Source organism: Sitophilus oryzae, unplaced genomic scaffold (genome assembly GCF_002938485.1).
Source record: "Sitophilus oryzae breed Bouriz unplaced genomic scaffold, Soryzae_2.0 scaffold_149_pilon_pilon, whole genome shotgun sequence".
Taxonomy (NCBI): Eukaryota; Metazoa; Arthropoda; class Insecta; order Coleoptera; family Curculionidae; genus Sitophilus; species Sitophilus oryzae.
In genome coordinates, this window is record NW_022146169.1 from 1,852,329 (window position 1) to 1,870,718 (window position 18,390).

At 31.6% G+C, this 18,390-nt stretch overlaps 1 protein-coding gene across 1 annotated transcript in view; it reads left to right on the plus strand.

Moving 5' to 3' along the window:
• LOC115877998 overlaps positions 1–18,390 on the plus strand; it is a 73,886-nt gene that overhangs the window by 45,367 nt on the left and 10,129 nt on the right. Inside the window, exons 5-6 of the mRNA XM_030894350.1 lie at positions 817–992; positions 14,476–14,690. Coding sequence (XP_030750210.1) covers positions 817–992; positions 14,476–14,690 — 391 coding nt within the window. The remainder of the gene's footprint in view (positions 1–816; positions 993–14,475; positions 14,691–18,390) is intronic.

An 18,390-nucleotide genomic window follows, 5' to 3' on the forward strand; every position in this document is an offset into this window, starting at 1 on the left:
CTACTCCCAATGTGTTAAACGCTATATACGGGAGCTATTATTATTATATAATAAAGATGGTTCAGAAAACAACACATTTTTTAAAGCCCTTTAATTCCTTGAACACTAAATTTACATAACCATTAAAAAAACGGCTCAAGAAGTATATCCTTCCCTCATTGAAAATCAAAAATAGGAAACTGTAAAAGGTTTTTAAGAAAATTATAATTTTCTTTAAAGCCTTTTAACGGATCTTTTTAAAAATTTCCTATAAACTGTCTTTAAAAAAATCATAGTTCATATTTAAAACTGCTATCTAATCATATTACGACACATTACTGTATGATGTAAAACAAAAAGACATTAAAGTTTTAATACGGTATTGGCTAAATAGCTTGCAGCAAATAAGAAAACAATTTATTATCGAGTTACTGTTAAATAAAATTTTTGATTTAGTCACATTTACTGATTCTTAACGCAGTGCTTATGTTTATATTATGTTGATTTATATACGCTTATTTATATTTTTTAAATTCTTTTATGTCATTTTTTACTGTTTCTTTATTTGCTTTGCTTATTTTAAGTTTCATAATTTTTTAATTTTTTTCAGTATTAATTTTCATTATAAACATTATCCATTTATACTCTAAAAAGCTGAAAACTTGTTAATATTTTAACCTAAACAACCACTAGCATAATAATGTAAATAACAACATACACACACACTCACACATACCCATGCACCTAACTATCTGTATAATCATTCATCGCCCCCTTATTGTACAGTGTCCCACGCGACCGTACTCGGCCAGTACAGATGCTTAATTTTAATTAAAGTCTATGTTACAGATCTGGGCGCGCCCTTCTTCCCCGGCGGACCCGAACTGTGGCACCACCACCCCCTGGCCTACTCGGCGGCGGCAGCAGCGGCGGCAGCGGCGGCGGAACTGCCGGGGGCGGCGGCCCTGCAGCACGCCACCCTCGTGCACCCGGCCTTGCATCCCCAGGTGCCAGTACGTTCCTATCTTTGACTATCTTCGGACAAAAGTCCGATGGACGCTGGCGGAGCACCACCAGTCCACCACCACGTTAGTTCCGATAGATGGCTCTCGTTTTTCTTTACACAATTTTAATTATTTTTTTTTACTCTTATATTACTTTGTCTTATTATTAAGTGACATATCAACGTTTTACGCACTATTTTATTTTTAATAGTGTTAGTAGAAGATCTATAGCGGGATTCGACGGCATTGAATGGCTTCATCTTTTATATCTCATTCAAAATATTTGAAAATGGTGGTGTATTTCCGAACTTTTCAAAATGGGTCACCAAGAACATTCAAGAATTACTTTATTACTTTGTCTATATTAATGAATATTTGCACTATTTTATTTTGAATCACGTTAGTAGTATAACAAGCGGGATTCTGTTGCAACTTAATTGCACCATCATTCCCACCCGTGTTCAAAAATCTTGAATATGGTGGCGAATATTTTGGTGAAGAACTTTTCAAATGCAGATGCCAAAACTATCTAAGATCATACAGGAATTACTTTACTACTTCGTCTATATTAATTGATATTCAAGCATATTTCTATCTACGTGACAGTAGTAAGTCTTCTAAGTGAAAATCTTCTATATAAAATAAGAGTGTACAGGGAGGCTTTAACCCCTACAAGTATGCTACTTTCTTCACTGAAATCAATATCAACTTCATCAGACCGATGCATGGAAACAAACATCAGACAACCGGTTTCTGGAATTTACTCCCATCATCTGGCTTACTTTGCTGGATCCTTCGATCTAAGAAAGGATCGGCTTCTTAAAGTCGGCTTGATGATGGAAATAAATTTCCAAAACCGGTCATCGGATGGTTGTTTCCTTCGATCTGATAAACTTAATGATGAAATTAGCATATTTGTAGGGTTTATTGTGTACTATTTCTAATTAATATTTTTAATATTGACTGTTTACTACTATTTAGTGTAGAATATAAGCTGCGAGAATTCAGCTGCGGGAGCGCCGAAGTCATAATTATTAAATATCGCTTAAGATGGGCTGGCCACGTATGCAGGATGCAAGAAAACCGCCTACCGAAATCTCTTCTTTACGGTGAACTTGTAGAGGGTAAGAGAAAACCGGGTGGACAACTCAAAATATTCAAGGATGTTTTTTTATGAAAACTTAAAGGGGATAAGTATGCAGCATCAGTGGGAGGAAGCAGCGCATAATAGAACGCAATGGAGGAGAATTGTAAACTTAGTTAACCAACGGCAACCAAAAACTAAACAGGCAACAAAGTAATGAGATTTATATGTCCGGAGTGTGGAAGAGAGATAACATCACGTATGGGGCTTTTCAGTCACAGAAAAGCTCATGAAAGAAAACGCCTTGCGTAACCATCTTCTGATGCGTGTCAAATACTCGTCAGCGAGTAATGGTAGTAGTAGTGGTAGTTGTAGAATACCTCAAGTTTTTTTTAGAAATGGAATGTAAATCAATAACTCAAAATATTCAGCAGCCCCTTATATACGATCTATTGCAAAATTCTTAGAAACGATATTGATTGAAAGTACTATCCGGTGAACTGGCAGAGCAACCAAGATTCAGAGCTGGTACATCACTAGTAGCACAATATATTTACCCTCAGCCATTTAAACAAGTAATAGGAGGCTGTTTGAATATGAAGACTAACAAATGACGATAATTAGAAAATTAGTACGTTTAGTATAGCTGAGGGAAAACCAAATCTAGCTCTAAATACAGTCAAGATTATCAGGAAAAAAACGAAAATGAATGGGAAAACTGAAAAGAAGATATAGAACCAAACCAAACCAAAACAGATTTTCTATCAAAAATACTATGTATGAGATAAACTCAAATGCTGAACAAAAAATATATTTCTAGCGAATATAAGGTGTGTTTAAAACACTATTACTAAAGTATTTATTGTTCTATATGGATACGGGATCTGACAACAGTAGATAAAACAGTAGAATGCATAAATGACTATAGAACAAAACCACTCATTTGTCATTATAGGCCCCGTTCAGTTTTGTCCTATGATAAATACATATAAAATATATTATATACCATCCTGGACACTTTATCTACGTGGTCCGTGTTGTAATTCATGCAACAGAGATAAATATAAGTCACCTGTTGACAGACAGAGAGACAAAATAAAAAGCGGCATGCAGTGTTGCCAGTTTTTACGTTTGTAGTGAAATGTGTGTAGAAAAAAAACTATTTTAAAGCTTTTATGTATACTACTGAAATAAAGATAATATATTTAAATATAGCTGTAATACATTACAGCTATAGGGAAATGAGTAACTAATTGTGAAAAATAAAGTGCCAGCCCTAGATGCAACATTTTTCGTAAATGCCTAGTTGTGCCATTAAAAATTTTGATGCAAAATCCAACTTTTATCTGTTTTTAATACATTTAATTTTTTATTAAGCTGTATACTGTCTACACGTTAAAATCTAGACCACCCTTTTCAGATGATCCGATCCGTATAAACTTTAAAAATGTACTTTACTTCTATTAATAAAAACTACTTCTAATCTAATTTCCATCTAACTACTATTAATGAATAAACAATATTTTTGTATTTTTTTGGCACACACGTTGTCTAAGATCAAATTAAGATTAAATTACCAGTCTTTATCTATAATTTTACCGAAAATATTAGTACAAATTGCGTAGCTAAAGAAAAATAATATTAAAATCAGTAATAATATGATTTTTATCCTCCAGTCTGATACAGCGCCAGCGTGACGTAGTTCGAAAATTAATTAAAGTAAACCATCCAGTCGTGAATATAACTGATGTTTGACGCTTACAAAGCTTTGGATGGACAGCTTATTTCCCCAAATTTGAATGGTTTGGTTTGGTTTGGTTGCTTTTTGTAGAATTTGACTATATTTGATATATGCTTTTTTGCCATTGATATCTGCTCTTATAATCACAAACTTTTCTTCTTAAAATTACTAAAAGTTTATGACTTTACCTGAATTTTATCGAAAATATTAGAACACCTATCATAACCAAAGAAGATAATACTACAGAAATTGTTTTTTTTTTCTTTTTTTATTCGTATACATTTGATGCAATATGATTTAAAAACTAATTAAAGTGGACAAATCCAGTGAGTATATATATATATATACGGTGGTCCAAACTGTATTCCAGAAACTTCATCAGCATATTCTGCAGATAAAAGTAAAAGGGTAAGTAAAAAAGTTCTTATAAATGTATGTCCTAAAATACTTAGTTTTGGAGATACAGGGTGAAGAAGTTTCGTTTTTATTTCGAGATTTTTTCTAAATAATTTATGAAGTAACGTCAAGATTTGGATGAAAGTTGGTATCGGAGTTTTTTTACATGAGAACTTCGATTTTGATGTCAACACTCAGAAAAAAAAATGAATTGTAAAATGCACAATAAATCGCGTTAAAATAATTAACTCCTTCTATGGAATTCGATTTACCTAATTATTTGTTTCATAAACGATTGCTGATAATATAATATTGTTTTATATACATAATAAAAATTAAAGCATTCGAAATAAAGTGAATACTATTTTATCGGATATCTAATATTTAGTCCTTTTAAAGTAATTATTACCCTATATATTTTAAAAGAACCACGTTCAAAATAAACTGGCATTTCCTTATTGTTTTACATGTACAATATTTTATACCCCGCTGGCAAGCGAACCTTTGGGTCGGCGTTTACGTGTATAGGAGTGAGTCGTTATGGCAATCTAGTAAGTCGGAGTGAGCAAAAATACGAAGTATTTATTACATAACTACTTAATCTGACGCTAGATTCCATGCGCTTGGGAAAATACTAGCCTTCTGTCTTTATTCAGTACATTTTATTTTACTAAGCGTGGTCGACCGTACTCTTCGTACACATGAAAACCGGCACCCAAGACCATAAATGCCGACCCTTAGTATGTACAATGTTTTATATGTACGAGTATATGCATAAAATCAATAGATGTCTTATTAATTCAATTATGACCATTAATGAGGCCAAAATATGTTTGATTTTATTTGATTGATTAGTATTTTTTTTGATTTTACAATGTTTTTTCTCTCAGTGAATAGGACTCCTACTTGTAGAGGGCGCCACCTACATATTTTTTAACTCGTTTGAGCAGTAATAACTTTTCTTCCGTACCTGTAGAAAACTAGTGAGTAAAGAAATATAAATTTAAGACGATTTTTTTACGTAAAAAAGGTCTGTGGGTAAGAATCGCTACGAGTAATGGTTCCCGAGATATTTGGAATCGAAATTATCAATACTTATCATCATTGATATAAATTAAACATGATGACTAAATAGTTATTAGACTGAAATCATAAATTTGAAATGTTTTTGTGCCAAAAGTTCAACAGAAACTGACCATGATTTTTTCGCAGAAAAATTTATGATTAATTTAAAAAAAAAAATTTCCCAATTTTTTTTTATTTCAGTCAAAACTATCTAGTCTATGTTGTGTTTATTTTTTGTCAATAATGACATGTATTGACTATTTACATTTTAAATATCTCGAGAACGGTTGCTCGTAGCGATTTTTACAAAGAGAATTTTTTACGTAAGAAGTCACGGAAATGTATATTTTTTCACTCATTAGTTTTATACTGGTACGGACGAAAATTTATTACTCATCAAAACAGTTAAAACATATGTAGGTGGCGCCCTTACAAATAGGAGTCATATTGACATCAAAATCAAATTTTTCATGTCAAAAAAAACCCAGACACCAATTTCCATCCAAATATTGACGTTAATTCAGAAATTATTTGGAAAAAATCGAAATAAAAATGAAACTTCTACACCCTGTATCTCTGAAACTAAGCATTTTAGGACATACATTTATACGAACTTTTTTACTTATTTTTATCTGCAGAATATGCTGCCGAAGTTTCCGGAATACAGTTCGGACCATCCTGTATAACTGACATTTGACGCTGCATCAGATGGATGGATTATTCTTTCAAGTTTGAACGAAATAAGTCGAGGGTGAATTTTTTCCAGTTTTTGCAGGATCTGACGTTGATTGGGTGGAAAACAGTATGATTACATTTGGGAATCTAACCAGTAGTTTGATGCCTTTCGAAATTTTTATTAGAATAATTGACTTCTAAAAAATTAACTGCGTTTGTTATGTTTTCTTTTATCGATTTCACTTATTAGATAACTTGGAAAGTGTGCTTGTATTAATACTGGTTTCTGTTCATTTAACCTCAAATTTTGCTTTATACAGGGTGTTTCAAAAAAAAGGTACCATCACTCGTGGGGAGATTCCTCACCTAAAAATAAGATTTATTTTTCATATCAACATAGGTCCTATTCTGCTTTGTTTCATAGCTCCAGATTATTAAAGTCTTAATATTTTTTCGATTTATTATAATTTTCTTCCAAGTACTTTTAGCGTTTCGAATGAAATTTTGAGGGTAAAAGTTACTATAAAGGCCACATATTTTAAAGCTAAAAAAGTGTCGACATATTCACCAGAGACGTGCATATGGGTTAACACTGGAATATTTTTCTAAAAGAAGCATGTACGCCATTGATTTTTTTTTCTCTTGTTAGCGAAATAGTGTAAGCAATTTAATGTCGATTGAAAGTTGTCTCTTGAAATTTTGTCGATTTCGGCCTCCTTGATGAGACAAACGCAATTTTATTAATTTGCCTTGATCCAAGTCTAATAGCAACCTTTAAAAAAAAGTTTTAAAAAATATGAAAAAAAGTTCCTATAAATATGGGTATGGAAATTCATAGTTTTAAAGTTACAGGATGTTAAAACTTTTTGAAATTAGTTTTTTTGTAATTATCTGATATACCCTTATTTTTTTATTTGAAATTGCTGTAGGTTGGACTAATAGTTATACTAACTAGGACTAATAATATTTAATAAAAAATCAGGTAAAATATGTAATTTATTAATTTTATTAATTGTGATTGATAAAATTGCATTTATCTCATCAAGGAGGCCGAATTCGACAAAATATCAAGAGATAATTTTTAATTGGCATTAAACGACGTACAAAATGTTGATATCAAAAGAAAAAAAGTCAGTGGCGTACAAGCTTTTTTTTTGAAAAATATTCCAGTGATAACTCATATGCACGTCCCTGATGTAATATATCTACACTTTTTAAGCATTAAAATATGTAGCACTTATAGTAACTTTTACCCTCAAATTTTCACTCGAATCACTAAAAGTACTTGGAAGAAAATTATAATAAATCGAAAAATAATTAAAACTTTAACACCCTGTAGCTATGAAAAAATGCAGAATCGGACCTATGTTCATACGAAAAATAAATCTTATTTTTACGTGAGAAATCTTCCCACGAGAGATGGCACGTGTTTTTTGAAACACCCTGTATAATTATTGAGAGATTTCTATCTAGAATTTTCTCGAAAATATCAGAACGTACCTCGTAGCAAAGAAAGAGATAATATAAAAACCGGATATCCTGTTTTTTATCTTGGACGTTTGATGCGCCGTGAAAACTAATTAAAGTGAAGCCATCCAGTCGTGAGTATAACTGATGTTTGACGCTTACAAAGCACCGGATTGGCGGCTTATTTCCCCAAATTTGAATGGTTTAAGTCGAGGGCGAAATTTTGTTTCCTGTTTTTGCTGGATTTGGCATTGATGCGATGGAAAACACTACGAATACAATTGGGAATTTAACCGGTTCGATGCCTTTCGGAATTTTTATTAGTCCAAATAGCTTCTAAAAAATTAAACCACGATTTTGAACTCTTTTTACAGGAGTTTGGTTATTAGGTATATTGCAAAATACCATCTAGTTATTTACTATTTTAAAATTGGGTTCCATATAGCTGTCTGTTCGTTTGAATGACAATTTTTGCTCCATAAAAGGAGTAAGAGTTTTTGATCTCGAATTTTATCTAAAATACACTCAGATGCAAAAAAAAACGCAACGGAAATTTTTTTGTCAAGGTTAAAGTGTTTTTTACTTTTAGCCCTATTTTCATGATTTTTCCCAAACTGTATATAAATCTATCAACTTTAATTCGTAAACCCAGTTAGTTTACTATTTGGCATATTATACAGGGTTAATTGAAGAGTTATTTTTTACCTTAAATTTAAAATATTCTGTGTAATAATTTCGTGAGTAACTTTTCCTGAAACATTATATATATTTTTCGTCTGCTGAGCATTTTGTTTTTTGACTCATATCAACACATGCCTTGGTTAATTTTTAAGAGCGAAATGAACTTGTCACCAATAATTTACAATTTTTTCAACTATCATTACTTTATGATATTATTTTTTAATATCACGAGGTATTGTCGTAATGTCATTTCGACACTGATTAGAACATTATATTAAAATTTAAAAAACATTAAAAAGTAACACGATACAGGCTTGGTTTTAATAAACATTAGTAACACTAACAGAACTAAGAATATTAAAAAAATAACTGTAACAACTAAATGTACAGGGTGTCCCACTAAGAATAATAGCTCTCGGCTGTATCTCGGAAAGTATTAACCGTAGGGCTTACGGAAAAAAATATTAATAACTAAAGAGGCTATGAGAAATTGCTGTAAGAGAGATTGATGTAATAGTATAAACGTCAAAAGCAACTTTTTTCCAAAGCCTACCATGACTTCACTGAATCATCGTTTCTTGTTGACTGTTATTAATATCTTAATTATTAGATATTAATACATCTGGTATTATGGTATTCTGGTATTTCGTCGATTTTAAAATAAACTAACTGTATCTATCTTATTTTTTTGTTAGAATGGGCATAATCAAGAGGGCTACTTATACCGTGTTGTAAAAATAAGGTAATTAAGGGCTTATTTTTTGGTATTTATTATAATTTTGCTAAGATCTTCGGTCAAGATGCGGTTTTCGCTGACTTTTTAAGCTTTTACTACTCTTTACTATCAGCTAAAATTACATATATTATCGTTTTTTTTAACGCGCTATGTTTGTTAAATTGTAAGAAAGCGCCCCCTAGCGTCTACGTTCAAAACCTTATTATTATTATTTTTATGGTATAATATAGAGTAAGAAACGCTCTTTTAAACGAGCTCTCGTTTATCATCCAGTCCGGAGTTATTAACATTTAAAAAAAGATAGATCTAACCGTCCCCCACCACTTTATTTTAGCAAATAGGGGAAAATATACACAAACTAACTAAATAAATATAATTTATTTGAAAACTTAGAACCAACTTAGTGTCCAACGTCCAACGTCGATCTTAATATTATGTTAGAGCTAATCTTTACTTCCATTGTTTTTTCAAAGTCATTGAAAATTTCAAACGAAAACAAACAAACGAAATGGGAATGTTTTTTTAGTGTGTATAGGGATGTCCGTATATAGGATGGCCGAAAAAAAATTGTTTTTTTAATTTTCTTAAAGTTGTCTTAGGTGTATACCGGGTGCGTCTCAAAAGTGGCTCACCCTGATAACTTTTTTATTTATTCAAATAAAAAAAAATGAGATTTGGTATGTTAGTATATGACATAAATTAGGATTGATTGATGTATTCCATTGTTTTTGGTCACTTTCTGTTTCACCGGAAATGACTACAAGTTTTGATTTTTAAATGACACCCTAGGTATTTGTTTACATTATTCGATAGAAAATGACACTCTGAATAGAATGACACATCATATATCAAATTTTGCCATTTCTCGCATATGATTTATTGACGAAACACCAAGTGTGTGGTATCAAATTATTCGTAAAAAAATGCTTTTTCCAAATATGCTAATGAGCCACCCTGGATCCATTTGAAAAAGTTGTAATATGATTAAAAAAACGAGTTGGACATCTTTTAACCGGCCAAGACAAGACACGAAAAACATTAGGCGATCAAATCTATTTTTCCAAGGCCCCTTGATTAAAATATATTGCTTTTAACACAGCCATGACACTCTAGATTGAAATTTAAAATGCGATTTATTTTTAAGCAAAAATGTCAAAAGTTGACATCTGATATGTCATTCTATACCGGGAGTGCCATTTAAAAATCAAAAGTTGTAGTCATTTTCAGTGAAACAGGAAGTGACTGAAAACAAATGAATACGTCAATCAATCCTAATTTATGTCATATACTAACATACAAAATTTTTTTTTTTTTTTTATTTTTACCGTTTATCTGAAAAAATAAAAAAGTTATAGTGTTGAGACGCACTGCATTATTATAATGATTAGGAAAAATTTGGTATACTTTATAGAAAAATATTAAACAAAAAAATGTTTAATTAAAAAAAATATATTTAATATTTTCAAAAAAAAATCATCATTATTTTTTTTCAATCCTGTAGGAAATATCCCTTAGGTAATATAAAGCATTATTGTGATATATTAAACAAGTCGGAAAAAAAACGAGACAAAACGAGACGAGACGAGATAAGACATTATCTCGTCTCGTCTCGTTTCGAGATAAGACATTATCTCGTCTCGTCTCGATAATGTTTTATCTCGAAATTTCGAGGCGGCAACTCTAATTCTTAGTAGGACACCCTGTACAAACAAACAAATAACTTAATACTTAAATATTCTAATACTTTGTATTGCCTCCCTCGGTTCTGTCTATAGGCGTAGGTTCATACTGTTATCGAGGATGCAAATATATTGTTTTATGTTTTCCCATTCTTCTTCAAGGACCAAGCGAATATTTATAATTTCGGCCATCTTCAACAAGATCAATGGTTTTTGCACAATCTTCTACACTAAGAACCATATTCAATCATACACAATAATAATCACCAAAGCCACCTCGTCATAATGAATAATATCATAAAAAAGTAAAGATAATTGAAAAAATTGCAAAATGTTTGTGGCAAGTTCATTTTGCTTTTAAAAATTAACCAAGTCATGTGTTGACATGAGTCAGAAAACAAAATTATCAGGAGACATGGTTCTGACCGAAAAATAATGTTATAGGAAAATTTGCTCACAAAATTATAGCACAAGGTGTTTTAAAGATAGGGTAAAAAACAACTCTTCGATTAACCCTTTATAATAAGTCAAATACTAAAGTTTATAATAAACTGAGTTTACGAATTACAGTTGATATATTTATATACAGTTCGTTAAAAAAATCAAGATAATATGGCTAAAAATAAAAAAAATATATATAACATTTCAAACTAGACTAAACATTTTTCCGTTGATTTTTTTTTACATCTGAATGTATAAAGGTGCGTACTCACTAGAGCATTTTGGTCCGAACGAACGAAGCGAGCTGGCGCGCACGAACGAACTCAATAAGGAAAAGATCGCGATGTTCAGAGTGCTTTTTGCTTTCGCTGTGTTCCCACGTTCAGTTGTATTTAATTTTTATTTCCATGTAAATAAAAAACAAGCTGTTAAGCCTGTTTTTTTTTAAATAAAAATTTGACATTTTTAACGTGATTGCTTCGTTACAGCTACGTTAGAAATCATGTGACATTTGCCAAATCTTTCCATTAAAAAAACAAGCTTTATTGTTATATTCGTTATAATTTGTGTAAATGTATCTTTTCCCGTTCAAATAGATTTTTTCCTTTCGCCTTCTCCCTTCTGAAACTTGCCAGAAGACTTTCAATTTTTTTCTTTGCTTCTCCAGAAGCACATCCCATGATCTCATCTATTTGCCTCCACGCATCAAACTTCTTAACTTTATTATAGTACAATCCATCCATTGGATTCTCCAAAGCACTGGATATTGTTCATAAATGTCTATTAACTGAAGGCACTTTTCTCTATTCTACTCCATTTCGTTTGAGCAAAGAAAAATCAAAACAATGAAAATTTTTAGCCGCGAATGCTCCGAATAGGATGAACACCATGAATGCAACGAACCTCCGTACCCACTGAACAACGCATCCCCTTTAAGCAAAATGCATGTACCGACAAGCCGGCGAAAATGTTTGGCGTGCTCGGTTCGGTGAAATTTTGCTCGCGAACACGTATTCACTTGCCGAATTCGGCTCTGCGCGTTCGACTCGTTTGGTTCGTTCGGAGCAGAATGCTCTAGTGAGTACGCACCTTAAGAACAATTTTCGTAATCAAAGAAAGAGATAATAAAATAAAAAGCAAAACTCATTTTATTTTTATTTTCAACACCTGATGCAACGTGACGTACCTAATAAATAAAGTGGATTCATCTAGTTCTGAGCATAACTAATGTTTGGCGCTTATAAAGCATCGGATTGGCGACATTTTCCCAAATTTGAATTGTTTAAGTCGAGGATGAGTTTCCGTTGTCTGTTTGCTGGATTTGGCATTGTTCCCGTGGAAAACGCTACGACTTCAATTGGAAATTTGGCCCGATGCCTTTCGGAACTTTGATTAGCCAAAATGGTCTCTAAAAAATATCCAAGTTTGTTACGTACTCTTTTAACTATTTTGAGTATTAGATAAATTGAAAAATAGAATTCAGTTATTTATTTTTGAAACATTATAATTGTACAAGCTTGCTTCAGCTACGTTTATTACTCTATTTATTATCTTGCTCCATAAAATATGTTATATGCTTCATTTAATTTTTTGTTGTTTTATTTTAATCATAAACTTTGTGCCATTAAAATACTTTAAGGTTTTTGATCTATACTTTTATCGAAATTATCAGAACAAATATTGTTGACAATGGAACAGGTAATATAGAGACAGAATTCCTTTTTTATCTGTGACGTTTGATGCAACCCATCCAATTGTAAGTATAGCTGATATTATTTGATGGTTACAAAACATCGGATTTACAGCGTATACTGTAACTGTAACTGTGATGTTACAGTGCTTGGACAACAAACTACTCACACATAATAAACATCCAAAATATCTCGGAGTTACTCTGGATAGGACGCTTACATTTTAAGAACACTTGACAAGAATGACGCACTAACAACATACTACAAAAAGTGCGGAATGCGGAACAACTTGGGGCCCATCAGCTTCCACGCCTGATGTATCTTATGGCAGAATACTGCGCTCCAGTGTGGCTCAATAGCAAACACACTCGTATAGTCGATACTCAATTAAACCGAACTATGAGCACTATATCAGGGACAATTAGACCAACACATACAATATGGCTGCCCACACTTAGTAACATAGCTCCTCCCAATTTGCACAGAGAACATGCCTTGGTCAGAGAGTTTCATAAAATAATGAATAACCCTCAGCTACAAGTCCATGATGTCGTTCAACACATCCAGGGGAATTGACTACGATCAAGACACCCTCCGTTGAAGACTGCACATGAGCTGCACCAAAATAGTTATAAATGAGCGATGGAGAGAGAAGTGGGAAAATGAAGCAGTTCCAATGTACCATGGTCTACCGTACATTATTAATTAACCTGTAGGATTCGACCCTCCCCGTCGAGCATGGAACAATTGGGAATGTAATCAGTTCAATCCCTTTTGAATGTTTATTAGGAGAAATAATTCTAGAGAATTTTTGGTAATATGAGTAAAATTAGGTAAATAAACAAAGTATCGTAGTTTATCAGAGGAATATATGTGTAGTAATTTACTTATTAGATAGCATTAACATGCACAGTGGCGTAGCTAGCATTGAAAAGGCCCTGTATCACGAATTTTGCAGGGGGCCCCTGCCGAGACAGGACCATGGGGAAGGGGGGGGGATTAAATAAATTAAAAAAACTTACCGTCTGATCAGAATAGCTTATTATTGATTAATAACTTCTACTTACAGGAATAAAATAAACATTCTTTCCAACAATAAACATAAATATCAAAACAGGGAACGTATGGTCTTTGGTAAAATTATACCTACAGAAATAAAATAAATATTCGTTCCAAAAACCAACAACAAACAAACAAACAAACATAAAAGTAAAAACAAGAAATTATTATGAAACTAAAATCAAGGAGGGTAACAATAAAATTATTAGGTATATATTTTTTTTACTGCTCGGTGGGCCCCTCAGGTTACTGGGCCCTGTATCATTGATACAGCTGATACAGCGGTTGCTACGCCACTGAACATGCACTAAAACGTTGATATGTCCAATCAGAGTGATTATTATTATTTTAACACCCAATAAAGATATAAATATAGCTGTTATATTCATTCTTTCTATATATACAATAGCCATTTTTGTTAAAATAAACATTTTAAAAGAAACTTCAAAATTAATAAATTATTTTTATTTTTTAGCACTATATATAATTTTCTCATTTGTCTCTTTTTAATATCTAACAACACAAGAAATAACACAGAAATTTATGTTTACTCTGACTTAGCTATAAGAAGTAAATGTATTTATAATATAATAAAAAATCTCTTAATATAAATATATCATAATCAGTTTAAACGTTTTAATGAAATAATTTAAAAAATAGAGTTGAAACTTAGACAATAGTAACTCTTTTCTAATTCTCTAAATAATTTTTGTGTTGTTAGATATTAAAAATTAACAAATAAATCAATAAATAAATAATGTATTTTCTTCTGTATAGCCACAAATGTCTCTGCCACATCCCACCGCGTTGACATCAGTACACGCCGCGGCCTCGCTGCCGCATTTTTTACCTAGCCCGGCTCTGGCTTCTCCGGTAGGCTCAAACTCATCGCAGCCAGCCCTGGGGGTGAGCAATCCCCCGTGCTCCACGCTGTTCGTGGCCAATTTGGGCCAGTTCGTCTCTGAGCACGAGCTGAAAGAAATATTCGCCAGGTTAGTATAAAAGAAATAAGGAAAACATTATTAATTTGAAATAAGGAAAACATATAATTTTAAAAATGCCTTTAAAATATAATATAAATATAGTGTTACATATATATTCCACACAAGTTCGAGTAGAATGTTTGGTTTATAAATATTTTTTTAATTCATTAAATATATCTCGAAATACCAACTGTGGTAAAAAAGAAGTTACTGAACCTCTTATTTGAACACTGATTTTCAAAATCAATAAAAGCGCCTAAAACTTCCAGATTTTTCCAGCTTTCTTTAGTAGGTTACAGATGAAAGTTAGAGCCTTTGGTGTTACAACAGCAAAATAAAACACTAATTCAGCACAATACACCAACGCGTTTTGCTAACCATGTTAGCATCATTAGCAGATGATTAAAACTAAACTAATATCTACAAATTGAGCGTTTATAGTGGACAGTGCTAATAATAAATTACTGCAATTATTAATATAGATATTGTATAGATATTAATAATTAAAAATGGATTAAACAACTCTCAAATTACAGACAATTAGATACATATGAGAGCATCAAAATTAATAAATGTAAAGATAGTATGAACAGAGAAAATGGTCCAATTCTTTCCAGTACCCTGTTCCTATTGCTCTAGTTTTGGTAATTAATAGTTACATTCGGTTGGTTTTGACCCGCTTGGCTAGTTTGACACGCCTATTCATTGCCGACAGAACGCCTAATAAACGCTAAATTTGTAGATTAGGTTAGTTTTAATCATCTGCTGATGATACTAACATAGTATTTCCGAAATCAATTGGAAGTACTGAGATTCTTAATTCCTTTGTCCAGACAATGCCAAAATTATGAATCCCAATCTATTCCAACTAAGTGACAGAAATACTATACTTTTCGTTCTCCAAATGTCACTTTTGACATAAAATTGAAAGTATTTCATAAAGAACTAAACTTTGATATATGTTATATGTGTTTAGAACTTCACATTTAAATTTGTATCTAAATTAAAACTTAAAAATCGTTTAATAAACCAGTTGCATTGTATACCGGGTGCGTCTCGAAAGTGGCTAGCCCCCTATAACTTTTTTATTTTTTCAGATAAAAAAAATGGGATTTGGTGTGTTAGTATATGACATAAATTAGGATTGATTGACGAATTCAATTCTGTTTGGTCACTTCCTGTTTCACCGGAAATGACTACAACTTTTGATTTTTAAATGGCACCTTCGGTATTTTTTTACGTTATTCGATAGAAAATGACACTCTGAATAGAATGACATATCATATGTCAACTTTTGACACATTCGCTTTAAAAAAAATGTTTTTAAATTTCTGTCTAGAGTGCCATGGCGATTCTAAAAACACGAATTTTTAATCAAGGAGCCTTGGAAAAATAATTTTGATCGTCTAATATTTTTCGTGTCTTGTTCTGGCCGCGACGGTTAAACGATGCTCAAATCGTATTTATAATAGAATATAATAATAGCTGATATAGTATAAAATTCTATTTAACGTGGAATATATGTGTAACACTGTATATTTAATCGAACAAATATTTGTTCATAACACACGAAACAACGACTAACAGTTAGTTAATCGGATTCAAATTAACTTTAAATGCAATATTCTAGTGAGTCATAGTAAATATACTTAAAATATCTTGACTATTCTAAATAAGTTTTTCATTACACTTTGATTCAGTTTTAATTACTTACATTATAATTTAGCATGAATTCTAAGTTTGATTAACTCAATTATTGTGAAAGTTATATTTAAAATATTATCGCACAGTACATCAGCACCTATACACATTACAGTTGCAGTAGTAGAAGCAAATTAACGGTATTGCCAAGAATTCTTAACCATTTTGTTCCATAAAATTGTTAGCCATATCAATTAATAAAAGAACAATATCTTTATGTTAAAATTACCAACTTCTTCAATCAGTTTCAAGAATATGAGACGCAAGTAATTGTTGGCAATATAAATATATTCAGTAGTATGTAAAAGTGGCTCCCATTTTATAGAGACATAGCTATATTTTGAACAAAAAAAAACAATAGTTCTGTTTGTTATCTAAAATATAATAAATAATAAGAAAATATGTTTAAATCAGAAATTTAAATGTTATTTTCCATATGTTTATCTATATAACTTATTATTTATAAAGCCTCATCCAGAACCTCGAAATCAGTGGAATAAATTAGTGGTTTCAATTAGCGTAGAAATGTGTTTCTTCATTTTCAATGTAAACATTTAAAACATCAAAATTAGTGGTAGAAAAAGTTAACAAGCTTTTAACTTTTTCCACTAATTATACTTCAAAACTTGCGAGCAATGTCAATTTGGCCTTTGATTATCATTCCTCAAGAGAAATTGTGGTTATAAAAAAAATTGATTGTGTTTTATAAGCTAATTATTAGACTTTCTCCATGGATACAACTGACTACCGGAAGCTATTCCTAGGGTATTTTATTAATTTTAATTGGATTTTTATAAACTTCGTAATTGATCATTCACTTCGTGTAAACTCATAACTATAAAGTATAATTGAAACCACTAATTTATTCCACTAATTTCGAGTTTCTTAATTAAGTTCAATCTTTATCTTAAAGCTTAAAGCTTCGTTCAGCAAATCAAAATTAGTAGAACAAATTAGTGGTTTTAATTAGTGTAGAAGTTTGTTCCTTTCATTTCAACGTAAGCATTCGGAATGTCATTAGTCGTAGTAATTTTCAATCAGCAAAAAAAGTTAAAAAACTTTTAATTTTTCCGCTAATTATACTTCAAAATTTGCCCGTAATGTCATTTTTGCTCTCGATTATCATCCGTCAATCAAGAAAGAAATAGTGGTTAGAAATAAAAAGTGTATTGTCTAATATTCTAATTATTAGGCTTTCTCTATAGATACAACAGACTATAGCAAGTTGTTATATTCTGCTAATTTTAATTGGATTTTTAGACCTTGCGAATGATCGTAAAGTATAATTGAAACCACTAATTTATTCCACTATTTTCTATTATTCCTCTATTTCTGAATGAGGCTTAACTTGTTTAATGTTTTTCGTAAATTATATTCTAATACTTTTATATTATAGACTTTCGCATTCAGAATTTTTTTTTCAAAATATAGCGTCGATGTAATATCCATCACAATAACAAGCCACCAATAGCCCAATGCGCATTAGCCTTACCGCACCACATTGAAGAACGATTTCCATTGCCATTATCCATTCTGAGTTTAACGTCAGCAAAGCTACTTAAACTATTTTTTTTAATGTTTGAAGCATCAACTGTTACATAACAAATGTTCTTTCATTTTCTTATTAGACATCAATATTTTATGTCTCAATTACACTCTTTTTTTTTGGTGCCATAATAAAGTATGTTTAGGTGCCCGGTGGCTTAGAGGTACAGCTCTCTTCTGTCAATCTCAAGGTTGTGGGTTCGAATCCTACAGACGGCATTTCATCAGCCGACTATTTTTATTAAAATAAAAATAGTTTGGGTACCTAGGTCGACTCAGCCTTAAATGAGTACTTGGAATTCACAATCCTGAGGTAATAATAGGCGGTTGAAGCGTCGTGCTAGCCACATTACCTTTTTTGTATACCGAACGGCTCTAGCATGGTAAGCTGTACCTATATACGGGAGCTATTATTATTATATAAAATATGTTTTCATCTATAACAATTGTTTTGCCAGCCAAT